Source organism: Wasmannia auropunctata, unplaced genomic scaffold (assembly GCF_000956235.1).
Source record: "Wasmannia auropunctata unplaced genomic scaffold, wasmannia.A_1.0 LD335996.1, whole genome shotgun sequence".
NCBI lineage: Eukaryota > Metazoa > Arthropoda > Insecta > Hymenoptera > Formicidae > Wasmannia > Wasmannia auropunctata.
In genome coordinates, this window is record NW_012026894.1 from 2,357,650 (window position 1) to 2,374,137 (window position 16,488).

Below are 16,488 nucleotides of genomic sequence, written 5' to 3' on the forward strand. Positions count from 1 at the left end.
GGGGGGGTAGAGGGGAAGAGGTACCACATCGCGCCGTCACGCGTCCCAGGATATATACAGTGTACCCCGGTCGCGTGTACGTATGCACGACATGCGTGCATATCCGACGTCGTGTCATACTGATTGCGCATCACTCGCCAGTACACCACCGATGGAATGTCGCGTGGAGATCGCTGCCGATAGACGCGTCATTCACGGAAGGGTGAAGCGACGATAAGAGAATAATATATCGTGGTTCGAACGCGGCGAAGTGAATAATCGCTCGGGAGATTACGCTATACAATAACATTTCTGTCGTATGTGGGATACTCCGTTGCATTTCCCTTACGCGTACGTATACATATGCACCTTTATACCGTAATAATATTTTTAATAAAAGAAGTGTATCTTTTTCCTTCTCTTTCCCTTTCTTCTCTTTTATTTTGAATCAGTGCCGTAAAGAGAATTGATTGTCGAGTAAGTTAGCTTTATGCAGATTTCATGACATTCACGTGATATTGCATCGCATGTTATCGTACCATTCGATACGTCCGTATACATTGCACGCGAGGCGTTGCATCCCCTCATATACGATATTCGTAATGGCCGACGCGTCTCGGCCGTTATCCTAAACACGTACATATTTTACGGATTAATGTCTTATCGGGCGATGAGATAGCTCGGGCACTTCCGCCTTAGCCGTTGGATACTAACGCGATCAGAACGCGTTTCTCGGGCGTGAACCAGGATGCCCACCTGCATTACGATACTCCTCGTGGCAAGCGATTCCGCCACGCCCATAAGGGAACTACGGCTGAACTACCGAACAAGAGCCATTTACACAAAAGGCGACGGTAATGGCGAGATTCTTAGCTAGAGTACCTCTACCCCAAGTTTCGGCCCCCGGAGAAAAGCTGCTCGAGTATCTATACCCTAATAATGCGTTGTTACTGGCACTTACTTAAGCGTACTTGCGACCATTAGGAATTCTAATTACTTTCGTAGCTGCCAATTCGACTCGAGAACGATCGTGTTATCTAGCGGCGAGAATGGAGCAGTTCTAGTAGATCGTTGTCTCTCTCTCTCTCTCTCTTTCTCTCTGGGAAAAAGCGTGTCGTTTGGAAATGAAGTCTTACAGATGATTTTCGTCCAACGCCGGCAATTTTATTCGCTTCAAAGTCGTTAAAAAAAATTTACGATTTGATTTCGTTTTATCCCTCAATTCCATTGGTTTACCGATACTAATATCGCTTGTTAAGGTGGGATTTAAACTACGATTTTATTTGTATTTATTGCAACAACTCGATTTTTATGAGAAACTTTCATCGGATACATAGGTATTCGCCGACTGGAGAGACATGCGGCTTCAGGAATCACATTTGTGCGGCGTAGCGTCCATAAACGGGGTCTTTTTACGGACGTCTTTATCGGCAATTTACTCGAGCAAAACCAAACGAGCAGTGGAACTGATCGAGCAATATGTTTCATATGCGGTACCTCGTCCCCTTCAACCGCGAAAACAATCCCCTACGGAAACGTTCGATAAAAGCTCGCGGTTATTTTGAAACCGCGATCGGCTAACAAACCCGGGAAGCGTTACTCCCCCACCGCGAACGTACCGGTTTTATCGTCCGCGATAATCCTGCAAAATAGCATTTTCCAGGCCACGGGCGGAACCCCGGCAATCCGCCGCGCGCGGCTTACAATGGTGTCCGGCACGGCCGGCCGGGCATTACTTTCCTCAAATTCTCAATATGACATCCTTTATTTCAGCTAAACCGACCGGAAGGAGCTTGGCCACCGGCCAGGATCGGAAATCATTCGGCACCATATTGAGCTAACGAAACTTTATTCCGGCCGTACGGCACACCATCTCCGTCCGCAACTGTTAATCCTGCTCTATTTTCTAGGAAACGTCTACCCGTCGCCTCGGTACGAGCGACGATGAAAGGATTATCGAAACTGGATTAAGCAATGCTGCCCTAGGAATCGCCCGATTATACACGCGTAAAGATAACCGACACGATCGGTTGGAAGCTCTGCTCGTTATTGGAGAGATAGTATCGAATTTATTTTATCGCCTTTTATTTATAATTTAATTTATTTAAAAAATTACAATTAGAATTCATTTAACTAGATGAATTAAACAATCTTCTGAAATTTTTAAATGTTTAAAAATGGACGTTTCTATTTTAAGATATTTGCACCTTTTCAATATCTAAATATCTTCTCTGCGAAATGGCCCAGCAATTTTTCCAGCGAAAATGAGAAAGCTAACAGTAACAGAGTGAAAAATATCGTTACCAGAGTATAAAGATTACGTTGTCGTTAGCGCAATAGAAATGTCATGGACACTATCACTGTGGTCACACATCGTTGCCAAATAGTTTTCGGGCGGGTGATATATTTCCGTCCTCGGGATATTCGAAATAGTTCAACGCCGTTATTACGTGGAGATGAGTTTCCCCCTGCACGAGGCGCGATTTACGGTTTATAGATTCGGCCCCGCACCTATTTTATCATATAATATAAAAACTCTTGAGAAATCGATATCGAATGTATCGTTTCGTTGCAGCTATATATGCGCTGAATATATTTAGAGTTTTAATAAAAAAAAATTAATATATACTGAAAATATTATTTTGGATGTTTTTTATTTATTATAATACAATGTATTATAATGCCAAGTTTTTCATTTATTATAATACAATGGCTATATTTTGCAGTGATTTTAAATCTTTTTTAAAGATATAAGACTATTATGCATTAACGTAACTATCGAATATGAAGGAATTCTCGAGGACCAGATTAAAAATTTTTCCAGAAATTGCGTCCCGGTTTTATGCCGATATAAGGGGTAACATATATTTTCGATTCTACTCGATCGTCGTAAGCTTTTATCGTTACGGTGGTATGACTTCTCGGGAGTGGAAATCTGATATTTCGTAAAAATTTCGAACAGAAATATGAGAAATCCATTTGGTAACAAAGACTATTTTTACAATTTTCGAACAACTTCACACTTGAAAATATGATGTCATTGAGTCTATTGTAATTTATATGAAATGCAACCCACCATTGTACAAACTATGTATATATACAATAAAATCAACTATTTTTGTTGCCTATAATCTCAAAAATAAAAATGTTACCTTTTCGTAAGCATATCATTCATATCTTTATTGTCTAGTACAATAGACAATTAATTATTTTAATGTGAATATTCGCAATTGTTTTTCCAACCCTACATATTGTAATATTTTTATCATATTCGCATCTGAATGCACGATCCGAGACGTAGAAATGCCAGAAATAGGATTAAATAATGTTTTCTGGAAATTGGTCTCTAACTATGCGTACGTGTATACATATACACATAACGATTGGGGAATCTCCCCGTCTCACCCTTCTGTCGTTAAAAGCTGCTATTATCGGTAACCCCAACTGTGGTCTCTAAAGAGCCTGGAAGTGAACATCGTGAGAAATTACGAGAACTGGCTCGGTGATTGAATCTAACTGTTTGATGAAGGTGAAATTTGAGTAAACGAAATTGATACGGGGAAACAAGCTGTGCGCCATGATTACGTTGCGTAACGACGAGAGGAAAAAAAAGTGAGGCTGTAACAGGAGGGGAGAGAGTTGTCAATAAAGTAAAGGCAAACCGGATGCACTCGGTGAGAGAAATTAAACTATAGCTACGGAATCACTAGCAGTCAACTTTTAATTAGTTTCGAACTTGCGGATCGGAAAAAACAAGAGCGATATTCAGGCGGTCGGCGACGCGGATGCCGATACCGCGATGCGCAAGCAATTAAATCGCGGCTTTTGATTGTATCCCGCGCTCGCCTTTATTTCGCAATCACGCGGCGTCGTCGCCGTTGTCGATTTGGACTTCGCAAAAGCCAGATGCATCCTCCCGCGCGACCGCCGGACGATTTATTAGTAATACCACGACGCGGAACCGTCCGTCGTCGTCGTTGACAAATTAACGAGGCGCCGCTGAGAATGCGAAACCTTTAATTCCTATACGACTATAGGCCCGGCCGCACTCTCGGTGGAGCTCGTGCTGAGAGGCGTGTAATTACAAAGTACAGTAGCCGACCGGATCATGGTGATAGCAATACTTCGGACCTCGCGGGCTCTTACCAATTCATGGCATTGTAATTACGGCACCGTTGTTTAAGTGTTCTGTGCTATTTTTGCGGGAGCGAAATACGACCGACATCGTGTTCGATGTGCGGCGCGATATACGACCCGGCGCGGTTCATAATGATTCTTTTAACCCCGTGAAACTACCGGTGAATATTTTATAACGTTACACAGCGTAGGAAGGAGCGCCGCGTATTTTTCATTGCGCATTAATTACCGCTTAAACATGCATTAACGCGACAAGCTGCCGGCTTCATTTGAAATTCCAACCGGAACAAAATATTTATTGACGTTAATCACGCTCTAATGCGGATTTAATCGATAATGAAACGAAACTATGACGTTTTGCATTATAACGTCCTTTTCTGCAACGTATTTATAACTATATATATGCGCGTATTCCATCGCAAAATTCGCGCCTGGCAACCTGTCAAGCCCCTTATTAATATTTATGAGAAAATATAGCGAAATCGCGGCTTACAGCAAAACGCTTAAAGCGCTTTCAATCGGCGGCATGGAGTGTCCCGTGCGCGAAAGCGCAATGTCCAGGATTAAAGTGTTAAAGCTTGACACCGGTGGAAGTGACGTAAAACCGCAGAAATTCAATAAACACGACTTTACTGACAAAAATTACGTTACACTCGCCAATCGACGCGCTCGGTCCCGAACGGCGAAATTGAGATAAATCGTACGCGTATCTCGCGGTAAACTGTACCGAAGACAATATTCCGGGCGAAATTTATATCTCTTATACCGAGGATAAGCCGCGGAAACGTTGACAAACAAACCAGCACGAATTGGGAATTTTTGCGCGAAATATCAGTTCGTTCTCATTTTAATTAACGTACAATAACAAAGTTAATTAAGAAGCGGCGTCGATCTGGAAATTCAATATAAAGTACTTTATTCCCGCGTTGCACTACAGCGTCTCCGTATCACTCAGCGCTATCTATTAAATTTTGGAAACGTCTCCCGTGCGAAATTTCAAGGCAACGTCTCTCAAAATATAGACACTTGATTCCCCCAATCGCCATCCGTTTTCTCTGGTGCGGCGTACGCGAGTATAGATCTCCGTAGGATTATCTTGATCCAGTTTTCCCCAGGAAACCATCCACTCGTGTATTTCACTTCCTAATCCCGTCGTATGATTTGCACAAGGTTCCAACCCTGGGCCTGTGTGCACGAAGGATTTCTAACAGTAGTTTGACCCACGGACGACGGCTATACCCGAACACACACCGTCGGAACGTGTCCCAAAACTCTGACAAATTGAATACACTACGTCACACGGGGCGCGGCACTGGCCATATTTGCATTGCCGACCGGCGCGCGCGGCGTGGGCGGCATTAATTCGCTAGTGTTGGGTAGCGGAGCAAAGTTCCTGAGACGCGCATAAACTAGACCGAGTGCGCGCTTATCAAATTGAATACTCGACAAGACGTTACGTGCGCAAGCGGCGGTTTAAGCTCGGGTAAAACTGCGCGCATTTATTATCAGCGTAATACCAATTAATGGATCCCACAGAAACCTCCCCAACGCGCGGCCGTTTGATCATCTTTTAACGAGTTTTCTTCGTCCGAGACGCGCGCGGCGCGCTCGCTGGAAATGCGAACGCGCGCTTGCGGCACGGCGAGGATAACTGCGTTTACTTCTGTACCGAGTTTCACGCGTCTCACGATAATCTTGGTAATCGCGCCTTTTAATGGACGTGGCGGATGAATTTGCGTTTAATGGATTCGCGGGTGCCTCTTTAATTTTCAAAGGACCCCACGCGCGCTCTGCACGCCGCAATTTCTAGCACTTACCTTCGCGATAAATGCAACGCGGACGCGCGCGACCGCTCTCTCTCTAGCTCTCACCGGGTCCGTAGAACGTATCCCGAATGGTTGTACGGCGGGAATTTAGTAAAGAAATATACCCAATTATTACTGCGCGTTACAGTTATTAATACCACTTGCTCGAATTACGACGATAATGAGTTTAATGTGCTTAATTTTTCATCGCGTAGGCGAGCGTACTCGGCGAATGTATCAAATTCTGCATAACAGAGCATCGCTATTCTTCATTAATTTGGACACTCAGCACATTTGTTGTCCTTAATAAACTCGATATTTTTTTTACCAGAAAATAATGCGATAGAAATCGTATTATCATTTTTATCGGTTGGCTTTAGGTACATGTGATATGTACTAATATTAACAAAAATATGTGCATGCGTTCAAATGATATGATAACATCGTGATATTTTCCTTCTGTTTTCGCGCGATGTTATCGCGTCGCGATAGTGCGCGGCTTCGGCCGAAGGGACATTAGTTTGGGCATCCGTGCGAAAACTAATTAGTGAACGCTAATTAGCTGCCTAATGTCCCGGCTAGCCGGGCCACTCGGTAATGGTTAAGGAACTTCCGCACGCTGGAGGTAACGTAAATTCGTTATGCTGCATGTGCACAGTTTAAACTTTCCACGCACGTTTGCGACAAACGAAAACTACGAGAACTGCCCACCCCGCGTCTTTCGCGCGAGATGCCCTTCCTCTACCCCCTCACCTCCGCCGCACTCCTTAAGAGAGAGAGAGAGATTCCTTTTTCTCTCACTGCCCCGCTAACGTCAATGAGAAACGACTTGACCGAGTACGTGACGGCTGCGAAATTGATTCACGGGTGAAAAGGCTATATTGCCTTACCGGTGCCGAGGGAGGAAGGACACAATGTCGAAACTTGGGTAACAGTTGAAATCGCGGGAACGACATACGATATACCGTTCGCGGAGGATTGTTTCGTGAAATTTTCGAAATTTCGCTATTGTGAGAATTTTGAGGAGTATCGTCTTCTCGCAACGTTATTTCTTTTCCGCATTCGACGGCAATTGATTCCCGTCTCGCGTTTCCTCTCACGTATCTCTACGTTCCATTCATTTGAGTTATTTTCCTTTCCAGAGAGAACGAAGAGAGTTTTCAAAAACGCGCGGAAGTGAATTGCGCTCGTTGCGGAAAACAGTATCTTTAATTAAATTCGGGCTCCGCGCGATGTGAGAACAAAAATTAAATGCAAGACTTCACGATACGGCGGGTGACTTTTGTAAGTATGGCTGCTGCGCGGGAAAAATTTGTGCCGAATAAATTAAATTATAAAAGCTCCAACGAGGAACGCGGTATTTCATTTTGCGAACAATTGATCGCAATGATGATTCGCTTAACTTGCTCCGTTAACCCGAATCGTACGATACAGGATTTTCCAATCGATTGAGAGCGATTGAGAACGCTTCTGGCCAATGGCGAAAGAGGATGGAAACGATCGCGTTTACTGGCCCAGATGTGTCGACGGTAGACAAACGTCGCGCGCTGGTCGTTTCGGATGCAAATGATTCATTCGTCTGTCGGCGGCACTCGCCGTAAGTTGACGGCCATTCAATCGCGGTAACGAGAGCAAATTGCGAAGCACAGTGCGATACTCGTTGCTCCCTCTTTCGTGAAATGAACATTCGCGATCCGTTTGAGCCGATACTCGACAACGGTTTAATGAGAAGACTAGAGATCCGGAGATCCGGATGTAAATAACTCATTTATCGATCTGGGGAATTATTTAAGCTGTTTTAACGAGAGTACCGCCTCGGGTGGTACTTCGGGGCCGTCTGTGTTTGGTTATCAAATGCCGGCGGAGATCTGGAAGAAAAAAAGGGAGAAGAAGAAAGCGAAAGAAGCAAATGAAAAGATAAAACTTTCATGTCCTTTATTGTCCTTCTAGATGGCAAGGAAGTAAAGTAGAAGATAGAAAGATAATGAAGAACCTGAGATAAAAGGAATATTACCGCGAAAAAAGTGGCCGGCAACAAAGACAATTTTTTGGCCGTAACGTCAGCGAATGGCACGCAATGCTCGTATTCGTAGCGAATCATTTTCTGCCTTTTGTACACGTCAGATGACAAGAGCTTCTCCGACGATCGTCACGTGAGCGATAACAGAAATGACGGAAGCGAAGTGGATGGTTAAAGAAATCATTAAAGTGTCGTTTGCTCCTCGTATAATTAAGAAGATTCCAGTTAAGAACTAAAACCTGAGAATGACATTGATCGGAACTGGTATTACTAATCGAAAAACCAGTATTTTTTCAATTTTTAAATGTCGATTTTTATAATATACCTTTAAAAATTTTTAAACAATTTTAAAGAAAATATCTTTTTAAATAGATATGACAAAATATTCTCTCTTTTTTTTAATAGTAAAGCGAAGAATTTTTGTAATAATGAAAGAATAACGTGCAAACTAAAATTACGAAATAAAATTGCGGGACGATTCTATTGTTTTACGAGGAAATAACAGACATGATTTTGACCGCGTAATATTGATGTAAGCACCTCTGGAATTTTCTTCAATTTTCCGCGGCGCACTCGCAAATTTTGACGATCTTTACACGTCGTTTCTCACGGTAAACGTCGAACCGTTTAAAAATCGAGTCTTCAAGTCAAACGATGTAAGCCCTCGGCGGCGTCAATCGCGATAGCGGAAAGCAGCGACGCGGTCCGGAAACGAAGGGAGGGACGAAAGACGAAGGGAAACGTTTAAAAGAGGTTCCGCGAAAATGGAGGTCGTTCTCTTTTCAGGCAATCGACGCGAATCGCGCGGTGGTAGGCGAAACGACGAAAAGGACGCAACACACTGGGAGAAGAATCTTTCGCTCCCGAGAAGGCTCAATTTGTCGCCACAATTTCACGGGCATCGCGTGCCAAGAATGCCGCTGAAAGGTCGACTATTGTTTTTCGATCCGCTCCACGTCGCCTTCGGCGTCTTTATTAAATGGACAAAGACGGAGAGGAAGCTCTACCGTCACGTCGGTCAATTGCTCGGACGTAATTTATCCCCCGTTTCGGATTATCTTGTCGCTATATATATTGCATACCTATTCTGCCCCTAACACCTATGCATTCACGCGGGACGAGAACAAGTGCGGGTAATTGGGCAGCCATTCACCTCTGGCTATTCTAAAATTATCTTTAGGCATCTTTCTCTTGAAACTAGTGGAAAGGACGAAAATTGCAGGATTAACACCCCATTGGAAGAAAATTCGGAAAATCTCCCTTTTCGTAATGAAAGAGTAAGGAGAGATTTTATATACAGAATCTTCTTTCAGTTTTTCCATGAATTTTAAATCAATATTGCTATTAAAATAAAAGTGAAAATTATATCTGTTTAATTATCGCTATAATAAAATAACGAAGAGAGGGAGAATTAGAAATATTTCTTTTGGGAAGAAATTGAGAGACGTAATAGAATTTGATGAAAAAAAATGATAGGTAGAGGAAGAGAGAAAAAACTGGAAGTAAAGATAAAGAATCAGGGTTTTTTTTAACATGGGGAAACCCTCATGGGTTCTCCGCTCCTCGGGAAAAGTGCAGGGGGTATGTCGAACTCTTACCGACTAAAACTTCACGGGCGTCCAGCCTCTGCGCATTACTAGGGGCTGCTCAGAGAACGCTCATCGCATAAATTCCTGGGCAACCCCCGCGCCTGCCAACGGGCTCTTCCTTTGAGGGTTGGGACCTAGTCTAGCCCCCACCCCTCCCGGACCAGTTAACTCCTGGCCTTGCCTGGAGCAGACAGCTCCCGGGCGGGAAAGGAGATACCAGCCCCCTCCCGCCCCACCCCCGCGGGGGCAGAGGTCCGGGACATGTCATCCGCATGTCCCGCACCCTCCACAAGAATCAGGGTTTGACAAGATGGGCCCAACCCAATAAAACCCACCAAGCACAATTGAGAAAATTGGAAAAAAAAAGGGGGGCTGATTAAAGTTATTTTTTTTATTTTTTGACGTATTTTTCATATTACGCGGTCTTAATATTAGCACAATGTAGCACAAACCTAGCACAATTCAGCATAACTCTCGAAATAAATTAATTCTAAAAGTGGAGGGCTAACTCTGTATAGGCCTTTTCGCGCCCAGTCATCCCACCCCTTCGCGAAAATTAAGCGGATTCTTAGCGCCTCGAGATATGGCCGCGACGGGCGAGAGATATCAATATATGTGCAAGCTTTAACTCGGTTTTCCGAGTGTGGGAGCACTTCAAAAGAATCCGCATATCTTGTGGTTCAATGATTTCTCCTCAATCGCATACAAAGCGAATCTCTCGCATGGAAACTCCCAGTCATCCGGAATTGATTCCGTCGGTACTTCCTTCGAGCGAACCTGTTTTCTGCGAAAATAATGTGAGTATAATACCGAACGACCCCTCTTGTGCAACGGTTATTGCATTTCATTTCGGCTGCGGACTTTTTTGCTCTCCTTTGAACGATCGTTCGGAAAAATACGGGATACAATCTCGGTATCTTCAACAACGATGAAAATTACAGAAAGAATTCTCTTATTGTTGCTTTTTGTTATAATAGCGAGATAAAAAAACATCAATACAAATCATCTTCACCACACAGATATCCTTTTTTTGCGATTTAAGACAAAACATTCGCGTAGATAGAGCAGCATAAACGAAGAATATGTTTCCAAAATAAAAAGATCGAAAATTGAAAATATTGTGCATGCGATTCTCCTTTTTATTGCAGAGCCCGTGACGGAAATAGCCGGCGGTCCCGAGCTGTTCATCAACAAGGACAGCACGATAAATCTAACATGCTACGTGAGACACGCGCCCGAACCGCCGTCGACGATAATTTGGAGTCATAATCACCAGGTAAGCGTCTTTTACGACGATCCGCGAATAAAAGTCCCTGTCCACTTGCTGAAAATCAACCCCGTCACGCTGCCACGAAGTCGTGAAAGATGCCTTCAACCGACACCCATCTGAATTTCAAAACTGACGCTTGGTTTTGCGAGCGGATATCGCAGATACCGGTACAAACAGAAACATTTTTCATGTTCCTCGTGACTGTTAAAAAAAAAGCCTGCAGCTGTGTACGCGCTTCTATCGGCCTGGCGCGTATATCGATTATCGCTGGTAGCGTGCTTTCGTTCGTTCGTGCGATATTTATGGAAGACGCGCCAACAGCGGCTTTGCTTTCCCGGCGAGATGATGCATTTCCGTTCGAGCGTGGCGGAAAGCATAATTAAGAGATTCGTGTTTTCACGACACCTCTTTTTATAAACGCAACTATTCTCATTTAAAAGCACGATGTGACGTAAGTATATTTCCATTAAATGCAACAAAGTTTCTCGCTCAATACCGCGAGACAATTCATTTGTTTAGGAACATTGCAAAAGTTTCTCGGGAAGTGTGTACGTCTGCGTTATTAATAACAACCAGACGAATTGCTCTCATAATCGTTATGTCAGTTTCATTTGAGTTTAAGAATCTGCACGAATTGCACTTATTTATGTGAACGCGCGTACAGCCGGAATAACTAAGACACGGTTGCATGGACGTCGCTTTAAGTTATAATTTCGGGGAAACTTGTCCCGAAATGCTTTCTGCCATTCAACAAAGACACCTACAGTCGACACTTTCGCCTCTTCCACTTGCCACAAGTGCCTCGAGCCCCGTTTAGTCACGTCACGGACAGACGATATGACATCTGTCTCAGTCTTCTCCCGCGAGTAAGCAATTAACTTTCAGATCGATTAATTACGCGTGCTTGTATCGCTATTGTCCGCGACAATTCATCTTAAATATCAACTGAATAGATATATAGAAAAGTGATGAATGATATCGGAGCACTAATTGAAATCCTTCATTAATTTAAATTTGTCTCTTGATTGAATTTTCATTATTTAAATGTATATTCAATTGTTAATATTTATTTCAAAACTTTATACTGTATGGTTCTTTTCAGCCGAAATTATTATTAATTTTTCTTTCGCCAACGTATGCATGCATGACTGTGCATTCATAAATTGAACAATTGCGACCGCAATTTCTGTCGGTATTAATTAAATATGATCAAATATGATTAATTTAAAGGCGTAATAAATTCTGCTCTCTAACAAAACTTATAAAACAAACATGTACTAATAATAATTTGTATAACCGGTTAGGTCATTAATTACCAATTATTGCAAAATTTAGCACCTGCAGTTATAATAAAATTATAAATAAAATTTGAAAATAGAATTGTTACAATTGTGCATTGTCCTGAATAACATCGAAAATGTAAAAAAGCTATAATTTATTTCTGAAACGTTATGTTCTCAGTATTTATATTATATTTAAATAAGATCTGTCCACATTGTAATCAATATGAATTCGTCTTACTGCTTGAACAATTGTTTATTAAAAAATTAAGGTTTGCCTAAATATTTAAAATTTAGAAAGAAGATACGAAACCCAAAGCATATTGCACCAGTCGTAATTCGTGTTTTTGATATTTTCATGTATAATTACGATCGCGTGATAAAAGTATATGTATTTTATGTCGGAACAGCGAGGTCAGGAAATGAATGTAGCGCCTAAGAAAAAAAATCCTAGGAAAAAGGATTTCTGTCATTGCGGGGAACACGTTCCGTCGACACTTCCTGCTTCTTCCTTTCCCGCAGAGTGGCCCCATCCGTACTCGGTCACGTCAGAGGCAAGTAACCCGACGTGCTTTTTATATCCTTTTTCCGCAGGCGATTAACTTCGACTCGCCGAGGGGTGGCATCAGCCTGGTAACGGAAAAGGGACCCGTGACTTCGAGCCGTTTACTCATTCAGAAGGCGATCGAGAGAGACTCCGGCCTTTACACGTGCTCACCCAATAACACTCATCCTTACAGCGTACGGGTCCACATAGTCAATGGTAAAAGAAAAATGCCAATTTCGCTTAGAACGGACCCTACGTGCGGGCATCCGCACGTTACTCGTTTGAATTCGAGTGAGACGTTCTTTTAAAAGGACGGGGGCTCACTAAAAAGAAAAACCCCGCAATGTGTATATCGAACAAATAGACACGCTCGAAAATCCAGTAACAATTCTAATTTTTATTAGAATTTATAATAAATAATTTTTATTTCCGCCGTTCACTATGCAGGGCAAATATAAAAACACATACGTTCTACGTAAAAATAATGTAAGGTTAAATTTATCGCGGAGAAATTATATCGTTCAGTTAATTAATAATCACTTTATGGTTGTCTAAGAAAATCAACCACAGGTACGCGTTTTTCTAGAATAAGAGACTATTCAAGGAAGAGCGGTTTCTAGAGTACCAAATACTTTTTTTCTTTAAGTCGGAAAAGAGTCTCGGCAAAAATGCCTAGCTTGTAAACGTCAAGTGGGGCCTCTTCGGCCAAAGCGAGAGCTCGCGCTCAGCTCCACGGAAATGTCGCTCTAAATACCACCTGCTAAGAGCCGACCGAGCGAAAACGGCATTATAGCGTGGCGTTTGTTTCAGAAGAACACCCAGCGGCAATGCATCACGGTAAAGGCGACAGAATGGCCGCGACGCTGCTTCCGGTCGTCCTACTTCTTCGGATGATATTCTAGCCGACGTTATGCACTCCGGGTTGAATGCGCGCGAACTTAAGCACGGTCGCCTAACTCCCACGAAAACCATCGAGAGCGGAGAGGTTCTGTTTCGCGGTTTTGTCTCCGGGGATTCAACTCGGCTGCGACGCGCATTCGACACGTTCGCCTCGCGAAAGTAACGGAATCTCATCGTAGATTTGCGCCGCGACGCGACGACGTCGCGTGTCTCCCATTACGTCGTTAGAGCGTTAGACTGATTGGAACACGCATCCGCGTTACGGAAAATGCAATTGTCACATCGTCGCCCGGAAAACGTGAGTTTAAAATAAATATTATTAGACTAGATGGTGTGTATTGGAGGCAAATGATGATTGCGAATAATAACTATTGAATATATATTCAGTTATGTATAATTACGCGGTTAAAAAAAAAGAGAAAAAAAATTTAGCGGCCAAAAATTTGATACAAATTAAAAATATTTTTTATTAGGAAATGTTACATGTATCATCGATATTTCTTGATCGTCGATTCCGCTTATACGTAATGGACAAGTGAGAACTTGTCCATAATCATTTTTAACATTTGATTAGTCGAATGAACTCACTGTGAACTTTCACGGCACTTTCAAGGCCGTCGTCATTTGGCGCAAAAGAATAACGTCTGGATTCTTGCCCCACTACGGAAACAAGTACGAACTCTTTTTCTGTTCCGGCAAAGAGTCCGCAAGTCCGTTTCCGCCGTCTGGAATCTTTCCTCACTTTCCGAAATAAGAATCGTCTGCGAGAGAACATTTTCGCAAATGCCATACTAATATAACGCGATCCAGCAAACGCATTTATGAATTTTAATATTTATTCCTAAATTCTAATTTATTTACAAAAGAAAAATAATGACAATATGAGGAAATTGTAAGAACTGAAAAAATTTAATCGCTTTATTAATATTTTCCGATACTAAATAAATTAAAAAAAAAACATTTTCTCGCATAATGTTCAAAGAACTTCGGAAAAAACAAATTGATTCGCAGAATTAAACGCAACACGGCGTAAAATTGCGTATCGATAAAATGTGAAATTTTCAAAAAAAAAAAACAAAGTAGGAGAAACACACGCACTGATATATCGGGGTCTCATTATTAGTACATTATTATTTATCGTGTTTATCGAAAAATCTTGAGAACAGCGTATTCATTATTGCAGTCATTCAATTATTGATTGTGCTCGGTAGACCGTACGTTCGCTTCACTCGTTGCGACTATCAATGTCTCGGCTGCGACTAATTTCGGATATATCCCGGCGTAATCTCGTTATCGAATTATTGATTGTCGTGCAGGAAACACATCGAAGGTTTTTCGAAAAAGCAGAATTTTATTAATTACAAATATATCCGAGAGAAGTTACAATGACAGGCGTCACGATGCTCTTTGGAAATTGTATGAAATTCTTTCCAATTGAGTGTAAAAATTTCGACGCATCAATACGAATTATTTTAACAAGGGGACAAATAGAATTAAAAATTATATAGATTCTGGGACTAAAAATTATATCGATTCTCACGCGTGTAAATAACGGATGCTGGAAATATATTGGAAAATTGGATTCATTATTTTTAATTTGCTTTGTTCAATGAGATATATAACATACTGGAGTGAGCCTTGGGATGGTGGGGATGGCCGAACTGTGCAACAGTAGTGCGAGACAATTGTGCAGTTTAGGGACGTCTGCCTCATTTTAATGACGTCATTGAAGTGAGGCAGACGTCCCTAAGCTGCATGGCTGTTACTCTCGCACAGCGGCTACCACGCGTTTTCTTAGGAGAGGCTCATTCCAGTATGTGTATATCTCACTGGCTTTGATCTTCTTTAACAAGATCTAGCTGACATTCCATTTTTGTATAAAATTTATTAAAAGTATCAACAACTATAATTTTATGATATCCTAAAGTAACAATATTAAAACATAAAAAGTTGTGTCGTATTGAAGTGTGTTATACTTTAAGAATCAGGAAAAAAATAAATCTCAGAGAATAAAATTAATATATGAGAAAATGTTTTGAAGATATGTATTGGATTATGTATGGCAAATACATCCGAATATAAACGTGCATCTTGCGTACATATCAGACGATAAAGCTCGCTCAACTTCGGAAGTAAGGATAGACATGCTGACGGTCTGCAAAAATGCATAGTATCTCAGAAACTTGGAAACTTGCGTGCGAGAAAGCAATGGCTCTCATGCAGATACGCAAATATAACGGAGGAGGAGCTCTGCCGGGCTGGGGACGTATCTACAGGGAAAAAGCAGGTTTATTCGCCGAACTTATAATGGCCCGACTTTGAAGCGGATTTTATTCTCGTTACGGTTACCGGTAAAAACGTATTGTTCGAAAGTGCATTAGCTCTCGGGGATACGAACACGTTGCGCCGGGACGAGCCCGCGATTGTTTCGTTTTCCGCCGTAAAAGGGGACTGGCAGTGTGCCTCTGGCAGTGAGCTTGGCAGTGATGTTGCGTCGGAAATGTTACCTCGCTTCTTCAGGACCACTCACGAAAACGGCTTCGATATCCTCGGCGATATCCTTGTCACTTGTCGTTATTATTAGCGCCCAAGACCGAATGTTTCTTCTATCAGTGGGACCATATAATCGGAGCGCGTTGGTCCAATCGCGAATAAGCGTTTAGCAGTTGACGCCGGCGTGCACGTGTAAGAAACGGTCCTATGGTTGCTGTATATATACTATACTCTGTTAGAAACGTGATTCTGAAAATATATATATTTCGGTGCCAGTCTTTCAATTAGTCCGTAACGACGCCGAGATCCCTTGTACTTTGAGGATATCACGTATAATACATACACGGGGATGCGTTTTTATAGATGTTAATATATGTACGCTAAGCAGAGAAAACACGATTGAAAGGGGCGTAGATTAAGTGTTACTTGTCATTCTCTATATAGATATCTTTTTCATATAAGTCTACA

At 42.1% G+C, this 16,488-nt stretch overlaps 1 protein-coding gene across 8 annotated transcripts in view; it reads left to right on the top strand.

The window, feature by feature from the left end:
* Positions 1-14,421, top strand: part of LOC105453685 (Down syndrome cell adhesion molecule-like) — a 47,848-nt gene extending 33,427 nt beyond the window's left edge. For 7 of the 8 annotated variants that reach the window (XM_011695835.1, XM_011695842.1, XM_011695839.1 and 4 more), the window contains exons 5-7: positions 10,679-10,806; positions 12,675-12,843; positions 13,438-14,421. In XM_011695835.1, coding sequence (XP_011694137.1) covers positions 10,679-10,806; positions 12,675-12,843; positions 13,438-13,529 — 389 coding nt within the window. In that variant the 3' untranslated portion in view covers positions 13,530-14,421. The remainder of the gene's footprint in view (positions 1-10,678; positions 10,807-12,674; positions 12,844-13,437) is intronic. The other variant, XM_011695841.1, reaches the window with a different exon arrangement.
* Positions 14,422-16,488: the final 2,067 nt, after the last annotated feature.